Source organism: Plasmodium cynomolgi, chromosome 13, assembly GCF_000321355.1.
Source record: "Plasmodium cynomolgi strain B DNA, chromosome 13, whole genome shotgun sequence".
Taxonomy (NCBI): domain Eukaryota; phylum Apicomplexa; class Aconoidasida; order Haemosporida; family Plasmodiidae; genus Plasmodium; species Plasmodium cynomolgi.
The window spans coordinates 892528-905960 of record NC_020406.1 but is presented as its reverse complement, the minus strand read 5'-3'; the positions used below and the strand labels follow the sequence as shown (position 1 = coordinate 905960).

Genomic DNA, 13433 nt, shown 5'->3' with positions numbered 1-13433 from the left:
CGGCGGCAGAAGCGGCGGCAGAAACGGCGGTAGAAACGGCGGCAGAAGCGACGGTAAACGCGGCGGTAGAAACGACGGCCAATGGCGAAGCAGCCTATGGTGTGAGCCCCCCGGGGGAACCCCCCCTTGAAGCCATACTCCAAAGAAACAGAAAAAACTACCAAAAAAAATTCGACCCAATCAGTGACATCATTCAGGTGAATAATGAATTTAGAAGAACCTATCACCAGCTAGCCAAAACAAAGACAAACAAAAAATTAATCGTAGTAGCATCCCTCATAGATAAAATACCCAACTTAGCTGGTCTCTGTAGAACATGTGAAATTTTTAAAGCACAAAAATTGCTTCTTCATAATGCTGATATTGTGAAGGATTTTCAATTTCAGAAAATTTCTTCGACTGCAAATAAATGGATGAATATAGGCGAGTTAAAAAAGGGAGAGTTGCTGAAGTACTTAATGAATAAGAAAAGGAAGTATGCCATTGTCGGGTTGGAACAGACCAAGTGTAGTGTACCCCTGAACAGGTTTGCCTTCCCGGAGAGGACGATTTTAATTTTGGGGGATGAGAAGGAGGGCTTGCCTTCGTCTGTTTTGCTTTTTCTTCACCACTGTATCGAAATTCCCGGCAAGGGCATCATTCGCTCGCTAAACGTCCACGTCTCCGCGGCGATCACCATTTACGAGTATTTTAAGCAGCACCTGTTGTGAGGCAGGCGGCAAGCGGAGGCGCAGCCAAGTGGAGTGAAGCGAAGCGAAGCGAAACGAAACGAAGCAATGTGAAGCGAAGTGATGCGAGGCAATGTGAAACACAGTGAAGCGAAACGAAGTCGATATGTTCCCCCACCCGTTTGATGCGCCCGCATGCCCATGGTCCCGCTTTCGTGTAACGTGCGATTTCATGCAACGCTTTTTTTTTTACTGCGCCTTTTTTTATCGCGCCTTTTTTTATGCGCCTTTTTTTTGGGACCTTTTTTTGGGACCTTTTTTGGGGGCCTTTTTTTGGGGCCTTTTTTTTTTTCGCCCACGTTAAGGTAATTTCCCAGCTGTTCGCTCATCCAGGAAGTTACCACAACAGCAGCTTCTCCTGCGCTGCAGCGGGGCGTTTTCGGTCAAACCAGCCGGTCAGCCGTTTCTGCGGAGCGGCGAAAGGGGACGCAGTTCGTCGGTGGTCCTTTCGCAGCTACCACATTTTTATGTTGCAAGTTTTTCTCCTCGCCAGTCCAAACGTTACAGCGTTTGACCTCTTCAATTAGTTAACTCCGCTTGGTCCTTCCCTCCCCTTTCCCCTTTTTTTTTTTTTTTTTTTCCCCGTGGCAACCATGGCGCCCCCCCACAGCAGCGACATCTGCGTTAGGTACCAAGTAGAATTAGCCACAGGGATCATTTTGAAAAATAATTATCGACGAGTGGCAGTGCAGTTGCCTGACTGCATGCTGGAGGATTCGCTTCTCCTTTCGAATGCAATCCAGGGGGAGCTACACAAAGGAGGGGCAACTATCCTCCCCCCCAGTTACGAACCATCAGGGATGATCACCCCATGTTGTGGCGGAAAATCTCGCACAGAAGACGATCATATTTGTGGGAAGGAAAATAATTTAGTTGGAAGCACCCCGAGTGAGTCACCCCAAAGGAGCCCCTCCGATGGAATCAATATATACGTTTTAGGAGACACCTCACAGAATGAATGTTGCGAAGATTACGTAAGTGCTGAACATGTGCAGGCAGATCTTCTGCTACATTATGGACCCTCATGTCAGTCGTTTATAAGGTCATCCATTCCTTCAGTCTACCTCTTTAGTGAGATAAAACAGGAGGAAGCCTTTTACAAAACAGTTAAAGAAGGGTTCATACAGAGTAACTATCCCGACAGGGGTGAAGTGTGCATCCTTTTGTGTGACGTGGCCTACACGGGTTGTATGTCCCGTTTGGTGAATGCCTTTGTGGAGGTCGGCGGCGGTGCAGGAGGGGGGGGAGCAGACTGGGAGAATCGTATGAAGCCGCTTTTCCTGGTGGACGGCCGACTCGTGGGGGGAAAGTCCTTCCTGCGGAGCGGCACGGATGTGGCAAACACGGGTGCGGTAAACACGGGTGCGGCAAACACGGGTGCGGTAAACACGGGTGCGATAAAAACAGATGCGATAAAAACAGATGCAGTCCACACCGATGCTGTCCACACCGATGCAGTCCACTCCGACGCGGCCAACACCAACATAATCGTGTGCCTGCACAGAATTGCCAGCAACGTGCAGGGCAAAAACTGCTACGGGGACCACGGGAACTACGTCGAGTTGGACGCGCACGAAGACCTCGAGAGAAAGTATGCGTTCTTCTGTGGTAGGCTGCTCATAAGAGTTCTGTATAGCAACAGACTGGGAACACTGCTTTATGAGGTCATACGCAAGGAGGAGATGTCCCCTCCGTGGGGAATCATCCAAACCAAGGGGCAAGAACAAAGAACCAATTTGTTTCTTTTTACAAACGGAAATCTAAACCTAGAACGTAGGTGTATTCTAGAATATGAATGTTACCCTGATAGGGTGCATATATACGAAGGGGAGGAAAAAAAAAAATATATCGGGGCAAACGGAACCAATGAAATTTCTCATTCTAAAAAAAAAAAAAGATCTAGATAAACTACTACTGAAAAGATACAGCCTCATAGAAAAGTGCAAGCTAGTGGATACGTTTGGTATTTTAATAACCAACGTAAATTTACAAAAAAATCTAGAAATGAAAAAAATTTTAAGTTATATTTTACGATCAAGGGGGAAGAAGTGCTTCACTATTGCTACCAACAAATTGAATGGTCCCAAATTGGAAAATTTTTCCGACATAGAAATGTACATTCTTTTGTCTTGTCCTGAAAAGAGCTTCCTTGAAATATCTGATTTTTCGAAAAGGATTATAAATCCCTGTGAGTTTTTTATTTCTTATGGATATATGGATTGGCAGTGCAGCTACCTCTTTGACTTTTTCCACCTGTTGGCTGTGCCGTGTGTACAGCGTGCATTGGACGGTCTACGGGGGGGCAAGTACCGGCTGTGGTCCCTCGGCTGCGGGGCCCCCAGCCTGGCTGATGTGCCAAACGGGGCTGTCCAAAGTGGCACTCATGTTGGAGGCGGCACTGCTGTTGAAGGCGGCACTCATGTTGAAGGTGGCACTCATGTTGAAGGCGGAACTGACGTCGAACGCGGCGGGCCTGAGCCATCGGCTCCCTTTGGGGGGTCGCCCGGGCCAAGTCAAGCTCTCTTAACGTGCCACCCCCTCGTCGACCCGTCTCTACCCATCCCGGTGGAAGAACAGAAGAAATTCATTACCACCTTTGACGAAAGGTCTCCCATGTGCAGATACTTTTTGGAGACCTTAGTGGAGAACGCATCCCGGGAGTACAGGGGCGTCGAAATGAACTATAACACAGACACCGTGCCGGAGGTCGTTCCTGGGGAGGACGGAATAGCTCAGCGTTACGAGTCCGACTTGCGCTTTTGCGGCTGATCTGGGGCGCCCCGCGCAAAAGCGCCAAAACGTGAAAGCGCCAAAACGTGAAAGCGTAAAAACGTGAAAGCGTGAAAATGTGAAAATGTGAAAATGAAAACGCGAGGGGGGGCTCTTACGCGGAGTCGTCTTGCTTTACCATTTCGTCATTTTATTTTGCCATATTTTGTTTTTTTTGCCATATTCTGTTTATTTTGCCATATTTTGCCTTACTTTTGTCCGCCCCCTCCCTTGTGCTCGCTTCATTTCCGAGGCGCGAACTTGGCTTGACCAGTTTTCCCTTCCGCCATTTCTGCCGCCCCAATTATTTGCTTCCCATATTTTGAAACCCAACTGAAAATCTTTGTCCATGCCGATTCTGCAGCAGGTGGCGACTGTTAATTTGTTTCAATTAGAGAACAGATACGCGCAGAGGTTCGTCCTCTCTCTCCCGCGAGAACAATCCACATGATGAGTTCCCATGTGCAGTTGCGCCTTTTTTCCTTTTAATGTATGAAAGCCCCTCTGTGGGGTGAAGGGAAAATATCCCGTTTGGCAATTATGCCACCCTCGCTCGATAACGCAGCCACTGTGGCGACGTCAAAATGAGAAGCGGAGAAAAAGAGGAGGTATAGCGGAGAAAAAGAGGAGATGTAGCGGAGAAATAGCGGAGAGAAGGTCAATCCTTCTTCGCTTCTTTCCTTCTTTAAGCTCCCTTTTGGGTAATGGGATGGGTCTACCAAACTTGAGCCGGCGCGTTCCGCTCACTTGGCAGTTCCTAGTGTGGCTGCTCTTTGGCAACGTCTTCCGCGTGGCGACCTGCCCGATCTGGAAAAAAAAAAAAAAAGTAAAAAAAAAAAAATAAAATAAAATAAAAAAAAATTAAAATAAATTAAAATAAAATAAATTAAATTAAATTAACACCGTAGCGTAGCCCGCCAGTAGGAGCCAAAACGCAAGCCAATGTCGCGAATGAGCGAATGTAGCGAACGTGGATAACGTGGATAACGTCCCGAAGGAACTGTTCTTCCCCATTAAAGGCAAAACCATGAGCAGCGCTCCGCGTGGAAAGTTGGCCCCAAATCAAATTCGCCCCGCCCCCCCCGTTGCGAATGCGAAGGGATAGACCTTTCCCCTGTTGAAGATACGACCCGTGAGAGGGGGACGCGTGCGAGGCTCGCCCACACGTACGTGCAATCCATTTTGGTGAGAGAAAATCAGTTTGACGCGGACCTGACCTGAGCTTACTTAAACTGACCTGGCCCGACCTAAGCATACTTAAACTGACCTGAACTGACCTCGTGGGTGAAGACTCACTTAAGAGTGTTTTTTTTTTTTTTTTTTTTTTTCCATTTTTTACTCATCTTTCCCCCCTGAAAGAGCACCACGCGGTGACCACTTGCGTCTTCCCCCCCCCTCACCCAGGAATGAAGGACATAGCGTTTTTCTTCCTGCCTGCGGGGATCGGGCTGTCATGCCTGCTGCTGAGTGGCGTGGCCCTTTTCCAGCGTATGGCAATATCCATCCAAAAAAGGAGCGTCAATTTCCAGATTTACAAATATCAGGTGAACATATCAGTGTCATCCCTAATTTCTTTTTATGCGTTACTACGCTTGGCCTTTACCATCTTAGAGCTAAAAAATCACAACGATGAGAAGCACAGTTTGGACCCTTCGCTGCATGTACCTAATGTACACAGAGCGTACCTCAAAAAGATGCGACTTCAGAGAAACTTTTGGATCCTACTACTGTGCTCAATTGCGTGGGTATTCTACATCCGTTTCACTTATTTAATTTTGTATTATCGAGAGAAGGTTAAGAAAAGCGATGAGGAATATGAAGCCGTCATGGTGATGAAGGGCACGCTGAACAAGTGCACGCGGGTGATGGCACAGAGAGAGGCGAACAGAGTGAAGTACAGTGACAGTTTTCCGGAGGAAGACCTAATATCATCCAGTGACATCACCACCGATGGGAACGCCAACATGTCGGAGAAGTCATCCGTGCTGGAGGATGGCCAGCGGAAGAACGTTGGCATTCGACAGCGCCGCTGAGGTGGCAGGCGGCCTGCCCATTCGTGCGTCACCCTATGACGCGTGTGTACGCACACGCCTTTGCAAGTTAGCGTTTGTATGAAAATTGTCTCGTTGTCCGGGCCATCCTTTTTTATATTTAAATTGTTTCGTGGTCTGGGTTATCCTTTTTTATGTTTGATGGACGCTCTCGTTTGTCCACTTGGGTGAACAGCCCTCTCGTTTTTCAACCCGGGTGAACAACCCTATCGTTTTCCCACTTTGAACTTCCCCCTTTTGCACAAGGGGTATATTATACCCCCCTTGTAGTTACCATCTTGAAAAGGGGCAGACAAAAAAAGTGGTAAATTGGGCAGCGGTGGTGGATGGCGTCAAACGATGGCGTCGAACGATGGCACCTTACGATGCCGCCAAAGGAAGCCGCCAAACGATGCGCACTAACACAGCGCTCACATAACGCCTACACGCTGAAGCACTGCTCCCTGAACTAGTGCGCACCGAGGCCCCCGTCGACGCGCGTGTTGCGCAGGCGGTAGCCGCGGAGCAACCTCTCGCGCCGCTTCTCCTCGTCTTCCGCGTCCCCCCAGGAGTCCCCTCCCTCGGGACACAACTTGGAGCTCTCCTCCACCTCGGTGAGCTCATTAATGATCCTCTTTTCTTCCTCAATTAACCACAAAGGTTTTATATACTTAACGAGACACCCCCTACTCCTCATTTTCTCCAAAAAATGAATCATGTCCAGATTGGGCCTAGCCGTTCTGGGTAAAACTTCAAATTTGTATGGCTTGATATGTGCCCTTAGATTTATCCGTTCCATGTAGACAATGGTTACACTCCCTCCGATTTTTTTAATGACATCAATGGAGGACTGATCTGCATTAGCCACTTCGATGTCAATCTTATATGGGAAAGGATAGTCATTCACGTTGAACAGCTTTACTCCATTTTTCACTTTTACACACTTGGAGTCATGTAAATGTCTCTGCGTTATTGGGAAACGCACATCCAATCTTCCCTTCTCAATAAAGTACCTCAGCTTGGAAAGGTTAAGGCAGTCATAGTTTTTTTTTTGCCTACTTAACCATGCCTCTGGCCACTTTGGTAATCTCCTATACAAAGGAGTTCTTCCGCTTTCAAACGTACGACTGTTTGGTCTGCCTGACTTCCTATGTTTGTGTTTTTCCCTAATTCCTTTTCCTGGACATTTATCACCTCTGCCCCTTTTTTTCTTCCTCTGTCTATTCACGCCCAAGGTACGCAGATTCCGGGGCTCGATGGGGAAGAAGCTTTTCTTGCTGTAGGCAAATCTTCTGTTAAATGGGTGGCATTCGAAATTCTTTTCTGACCCATCATGGAACACTTCCCGAAAGTGTTTGCTCAGCTTTGGTTCCATTTCAGCGGCATGGCGGTCGTCTCTTTGGTTTGCTTCCGCGCGGTTTGTTCCCTCCCAGTTTGCTGCTGCACGGTTTGTTCCCACCCAGTTTGCTGCTGCGCGAATGTGCCCTTTGCACGCGGGGGGGGAACCAGAGCCCACGAGCAGCCACCTCTTCAGCGCCAGGCTGCTCACCGCTCTGCAGCTTCTTATCATGTTTGCGGCAAAAAAAAAAGGGGGGGTTGGCTCACCAAAAATGCACTCGTCTGGACGAGGGGGGAAGAGGTGGTCTCTCAGCCTAGTTATATATCTCCCTCTATGTATGTAAACGTATGCACGTGGAATGCCTCCCTCGCGCACACACTCAATGTAATGTCGAAACAGTCCCAGAGGTGTGGCCACATTTCTGTAGAATTAACATGAAAATGGTTTCCATAGGTACATTCGTCGAGTATGTTACTCGCGCCAGCTAGCCATTTGGTAGGGAAAAAAAAAAAATTTCAGAGTTGCCCGATCATCAGCATACCAAAGGACGGATGCACAACTCTGCAAATGTTGTTCCTCCACACAGTTTGGTAAACATTAAAAGTGAGTGAACATGCTCGCCCACTCGCTACGATCCTCAGTTCCTACTCGAGGGCGGGAACCCCAGGCACAGTTTGCTGAGGTGGGTTTGCTGCAGTGGGCGTGTGCCAAGCGCACATTCTTCACTGCGAACTTAGATTGGCACAGTGGTGGACTTGGGACATCTTCCAGCCACGAGAGGGGAACACCGTTTAGCGGATGCTCGTTTCTGCCACGCCCGAGTTGTTTGGGTATGCATAGCACATGCGTACATTCATACATTAGTACACGTTTGCACGCTCGGAGGTGGGCATCTGCCTGTCGTGTAGCCCCCACGCGAAATGGAGTGATGACCATACCGACGGGGGCCGCTTCCGGGAAGTAATGTCATAGTTGAACGGGTTAACTTTTTTTTTTTTCTCGGCGCGGCGCGCTGGAGTGGAATACCCCCACGTTCGCTCAGCGCACGCCCCTTTTGGCCCACCCGGCGGTTCACATTATACAGAGTGCGACGAGGCGAACCGGAAAGGGGAAAGCGAGCTTCGCCTAGTGACGCACTCGAAAATGAGCAGTAAAACAAGTTTATTCATTCGCCCCATTTGAGAGTGACTCATTTATGATGTGTCATCGGGCCAATCGCGCGGCTGCTCTCTTGTCGTCATCATGGTTACCCTTTTTTTTTTTTTACTTTTACATACGAGCCGTATTCCCCAGTTTGCCGGGAAATCTTTGTTAAGAACAAAAACAAATGGTGCTTTTGCCCCCTTAAAGTGGCAATGAAAACTGCGTGAGGTTATTTTCCCCTCACTGCCGCCTTTTGCGCATTTTTCCTGCTGGCGCGCCCTCCTCTTGCCACCCCTTTAAATGTGAGCAATGCTTACTAGAGGATGTGAGAGGGAGGGGGACACCTTAGGGTTACGTTTTTTTTCTTTTTTCTCATCAACAAGAAATGTCGCAGATTGCGAGGAAGAGCGGGGCCCGTTTGATTATCCAGTCCGCGTGACGATGTAGCGTTTTTCCTCGTCTTAATGACGCCCCGTTTGTTCATCGCGCCGTCGCGTCGTCGCTTCAGCACTTCACCGCCACATCGCCACATCGCCACATCGCCACATCGCCACACTGCCACACTGCCACGTCGCTTCTGTTGTCCCCTCCGCTTGCGATCTCCATCAGAGTGTCCGCTTTACGGGGGGTTGTTAGCGGCCCGTTTTGTCTGCCTTCGTGAAGAAGTTGCTTCACGCATACATGCACATATTGTGTACATACGTGTGCGTTTTTTTTTTTTTTTTCTCCCCTTCTTTTTTTCTGCACACCCATCGAGGGGAATGCACTTGCATAGGGGTGTGTAGCTCTGCATTTGTGGCGCCCGTGTAGAGATCAGCCGCCGCGTTGCATTTGCCTACACGGTTGCCACTCCCCCACACCGCCGCCACTCCCCCACACCGCCGCCACTCCCCACACTGCTGCCACTCCCCCACACCGCCGCTACTCCCCAAACACAATGGGAAACCCTGAGATCGAGAACAACTGCACGCTGTACATCTGTACAGACAACTGCGAAACACCATCGATCAGCGAAATCCAAAAAAAGCTAGAAAGCCAAAATGTGGAAAAAAAAATAGAAGGAATGGAACACCTCATATTTAATATCATACAAGGAGAGCCATATGGAAATATGCTCATGTGTGTTATTAGGTTTATAGTACCTCATAAGGATCATCGATTAAAAAAATTGAGTCATATTTTTTTTGAAGTTGTGGACAAATGCAAGAGTGATGGTAGCTTAAAGGAAGAAATGCTTCTCGTGTGTAATGCTTTGCGGAATGACATCATTTCACCAAATGAATACGTCAGGGGGTCCACTCTGAGATTACTAAGTAAGATAAAAAATCTTAAAATAATCGAGCCTTTAATAGAAGCCATTACGAAGAACCTGAACCATCGACACAGCTATGTTAGGAAGAACGCAATTAGTTGTATCCATACGATTATAAAGGAGCATGGAAGTGATGTGATCCCTAACTCGGTTAAAGAAGTGGAGAAGATATTGTTTTTAGAAAATGATATATCGACCAAACGTAGTGCACTTTCCATGTTGATTGATGTCGACCCGATGACTACACTGAAGTACATCCTCTCGCTAAACGATCAACTGTACGATACTGCTGATGTCATTCTGCTTGAGGTCATTCACCTGTTTAAGAAGCTGTATATTCCACACGTGTTTGATAATTCGTATTTGTTAATAAATGACGAGGATGAAGAGAATGAGGAGGACAAGGGGGGACGCAGCAGAGTTGGCGCTATCCCAGGTGTGGCTTCCATCATCGGGTCTCCTTCTCCCCAGGGAGGAGATGAAGAAGAAGCGGGAGAAGAAGGAGAAAAAACAGATGGGTATCAGTCCGATGGAGAAATCGACCTCTTCGCATATCTACTCTCCGGAGATGAGATCCCCCTTCAACAGGGAGACGTACCCATGGGGAAGAAAACCAAGCATATTACTGGAGTGGACCAGAAGAATGGAAATCACCTACTTAGTGGGAGTAACCCCATGGGAAAGACAAACCACACGAATGAAACGAATGGAGGAATGCTTAACGTGCTGAGTGAAGAAATACAATTTAGGAGGAACAAGCTAAACGAAAGCGATTACAATCAATACAAAAACAACGTCATTAAAATTCTTCTTAACATGATGAGCAAAAATGTCAGCAACAGTGTGTTGTATGAGGGTGCTTGCTGTCTGCTTTATATGAGTACCTCTGAGGTTAGCATAAAAACGGCTAGCGAGTGCTTCATTAAGCTGCTAATTAACCAACACGATAATAACATCAAGCTGATTGTAATCGATAGGTTGTATTATATCATGTGCAAATGGAAGAAGGTGCTCGAAAACTACGTCATGGATTTACTCAGGGCATTGAACTTCCCCTCGAGAGATATTAGAGTAAAAATTTTAAACTTGGTTCTACACATATTGAGCAGTAGGAATGTACACTTAGTGTTGGGCGTTCTGAAGAAGGAGCTTCTTAAACTGAACAGTACAGTGATGTATAGCAAGAGCGTTTTTTCTAGTGCAGCTGGAAACAGTAACGCGGTGGGAGGTTCCTCCAGTGTAGGCGCGAATGGAGGAACTCCCTCCCCAAACGGAGTCCCCAACACGGTTATGAGCAACACAGGAGAGACCAACTCCGTCGGTAATAATAACCTCTCAACTAATTATCAAGAAATTATTAGTTATAAGAAAATATTACTCAAGTCGATGCAACACATATGTAACATGTTCTCGAATGAGTGCCTAAGTATGGTAGACTTGCTACTAACCTACGTGAATGATGAAGAGAAAGAAATAAATTACGAAGCGGCAGTATGTATTAGGAAGCTAGCTAATAATCCTTCTCTTCAGAGTACCATTTTACAAAAAATCGGGGAAGCTATATTTGATGTGAAGAAGCCACACATTCTGAGGATTTTCTTTTGGGTCCTCGGACAATACATGCAAGGAGAAGAAGCTATTTTGCAATTCCTTGACAAGCTATATGAACATCTACTTCCCCTCCTTGGTAGTAACATCCAATCGGATATTATTAACAGATTACAGAGTGAAAAATTTAAAAACAATAAAATGGTGATGAATTTTAACTCGCCTTCTTCGTCTGCCTCTCCGGCTATTCAAGCCAAAACGGTCATATTGGAAGATGGGACATATGCCACTGAAGCAGTGTTGAAAAGTCAAAGTCAGCGTGCATCCCCTGGGGATGACACCCTTGGAGAGTTAAACTCCTTTGCTTACAATTTGCTTTCGGACAATGATGATTTGTTGCTGTCCGTTCTGTGTGTGTGTGTTACTAAGTTGCATTTAAAATTGGTGGCCATGGTTGGGGGGGAGGCCTTCCGCTTTTTGGGCCCCCCCTTTGTTAAGCCTCGCGTGGGGGGCGGCGCAGAGGAAGAGGCCCCCACGAACGCCGCGAACGGCGCGAACGCCGCAAACGGTGCAAACGGTGCAAACGCCGCAAACAGCGCAAACAGCGCAAACGCCGCAAACAGCGCAAACAGAGCAAACGTGTTTAGGAACAAAGGCATTTACATCCTCGCCAGCATGATCAAGTACCTGACGCAGAAAAATGCAAACAAGAGCTCCCTCGATGTGCACTACAACGACAGCAACGTGGTGAGGGTTAGGCAGTGCCTCAAAATACTTCTCAATATCACGTGTAACATGAGCAGCATGGAGGACTCCACGAAGAAGCTCATATTGACGTTCCTCAGTGGGAATGAGTACTACCAAAGGTTCCTTCAAAAGGAGGAGGAAAAGTACAGCAGCGTTTATAGCGGCGTTAATAGCGGCGTTTTTAGCAGCGTTAATAGCAGCGCTTACCGCCAGCTAGGAGCAGCCCCCACAGGCACAGGCGTTTCCCCCCTTGGGGAGAAGGCCAAAGATGGAGGTAACCTCGGAGAAGAATCTATAGACACATCCAAAGGAGGAGTGACCACCCTGCCTCTTCCAACACAACCCAATGAGAACAAGCAGAGTGTAGATGACGAAATGTACTTCCGCATCCTCAAGGAGAAAAAAAATGTCTTAAATATTCTGGACGAAAGATCCATGCTGATGGAGGAAAGAGCTGCTTTCATGGACGAAAGAGCTGCGATGATGGATGAGAAGTTGGAAAACCTGAAACTGAAGTACACCCTGAGTAATGACATCCTTTTTGAAGAAAACGAATTTAAGTTCCCATCATTTAAGCACAACTACTCCTCCCTTTTCATGGCCAAGCTATACAACTCACAAAGGCTAACAGGCACAGATGACGATCTCTTTATTGAAGCCGTCCCGATAGTCTCCAACATTAACTTAATTGTCGAGTTTTATGTATACAACCAATCGGGTGCCTACCTACAGAGTATCTTCATTAGCTTGTCGACTCATGGGAACTTGAAGCCAATCGATAAAATCCCTGAGTTTAATTTGGGTCCAAATGAGAAACGGAAATTTAAGATTACCGTGAAGGTGCACACGACTGAGGCAGGCATCATTTTTGGTTATGTGTTTTATGAACGCAAGAATGAAAATAGGAAGAATTACATCGTGCTCAGTGAGCTCAATATCAATATGACGGATTACATTAACGTGTCGTTCATATCGTCCCACCTCTTCCGCATCATGTGGTCCGAGTTCGAGTGGGAGAACAAGATCAACATTAACACGTCCATCAGGTGGGTAGCGCGTAGCAGTGGTCACCGCGTAGCGGTGGTTACGCTTAGCAGTGGTTACGCTTAGCAGTGGTTACGCTTAGCGGTGGTTACGCTTGGCAGTTGTCACCGCTTATCAGTTGCCACCGCTTATCAGTTGCCACCGCCTATCAGTGGGTAGCGGTTCCCCCGCCGCCGCCCCCGCCGCTCCTGCCGCCCCCGCCACATATCATCATCATGCTAACCTCTGCACCACACGTGGCTCCAAAATTTTTTCCCTCTCCCCTTTCCGCAGAGACGCCTTCGAACTGCTGAAGCTTATCATTAAGCATACCAACATGACGATCGTAGGGAAATTCATGCCGTTGGAGTACTACGAGAAGGAAGCAAAGAACAGACCAGAGCAAGGCAGCATTTCTTCTATAGATATTTACATATCATACATTTCTACCTTGGAGGATCTGAAGTGCCTTGTTAACAACTCAGCTTTTTTTGCGGTGAATTTATTTTCGCGTAGTATTTTCGGCGAGGACTCTTTGGCGAACCTGTCCGTGCAGAAGAACCCCGACGGCCGCCTCTCGGGGAGCATCCGCGTGCGCAGCCGCACTCAGGTTGGGAAAGTGCAGCGGTTGGGCGGTCACTCGGTTGGCGAAGCGTTCGGCGAAGCGTTCAGCTAAGAGATAGACCGCCCCGTCGTACCACCCCGCCGTACCACCCCGCCGTACCACCCCGCCGCATCACCCCCCATCTCTTCCTTCCTCCCCCCCTCCTTCCAGGGAATCGCCCTCAGCCTGG

General features: G+C 47.7%; 5 protein-coding genes across 5 annotated transcripts in view; 4 read left to right on the top strand and 1 right to left on the bottom strand.

Annotated features, from left to right (window-relative positions):
* The window catches only part of PCYB_132930 (rRNA methylase), a gene marked incomplete at both ends in the record, with an annotated part of 7438 nt that extends 6728 nt beyond the window's left edge, over nucleotides 1-710 (top strand). Inside the window, one exon of the mRNA XM_004224318.1 lies at nucleotides 146-710. Coding sequence (XP_004224366.1) covers nucleotides 146-710 — 565 coding nt within the window. The remainder of the gene's footprint in view (nucleotides 1-145) is intronic.
* A 611-nt stretch (nucleotides 711-1321) lies between these two features.
* PCYB_132920 (hypothetical protein) lies at nucleotides 1322-3497 on the top strand (the record flags this gene model as incomplete). The annotated part of the gene is made up of 2 exons (XM_004224317.1): nucleotides 1322-2501; nucleotides 2626-3497. 2 exons carry the CDS (start codon nucleotides 1322-1324, stop codon nucleotides 3495-3497), a joined length of 2052 nt encoding a protein of 683 aa, XP_004224365.1.
* Nucleotides 3498-4903: 1406 nt separating this feature from the next.
* PCYB_132910 (hypothetical protein) lies at nucleotides 4904-5530 on the top strand (the record flags this gene model as incomplete). Its single annotated transcript, XM_004224316.1, has 1 exon — nucleotides 4904-5530. The coding sequence occupies one exon, from the start codon at nucleotides 4904-4906 to the stop codon at nucleotides 5528-5530; it is 627 nt and encodes a 208-aa protein (XP_004224364.1).
* A 478-nt stretch (nucleotides 5531-6008) lies between these two features.
* Nucleotides 6009-7097, bottom strand: PCYB_132900 (ribosomal protein L15; the record flags this gene model as incomplete). The annotated part of the gene is made up of 1 exon (XM_004224315.1): nucleotides 6009-7097. A coding segment is annotated over one exon (1089 nt), but the record flags the coding sequence as incomplete, so codon positions are not given.
* Nucleotides 7098-8946: 1849 nt separating this feature from the next.
* On the top strand, nucleotides 8947-12710 carry PCYB_132890 (coatamer protein beta subunit; the record flags this gene model as incomplete). Its single annotated transcript, XM_004224314.1, has 2 exons — nucleotides 8947-12662; nucleotides 12695-12710. 2 exons carry the CDS (start codon nucleotides 8947-8949, stop codon nucleotides 12708-12710), a joined length of 3732 nt encoding a protein of 1243 aa, XP_004224362.1.
* Between the last annotated feature and the right edge of the window lie 723 nt (nucleotides 12711-13433).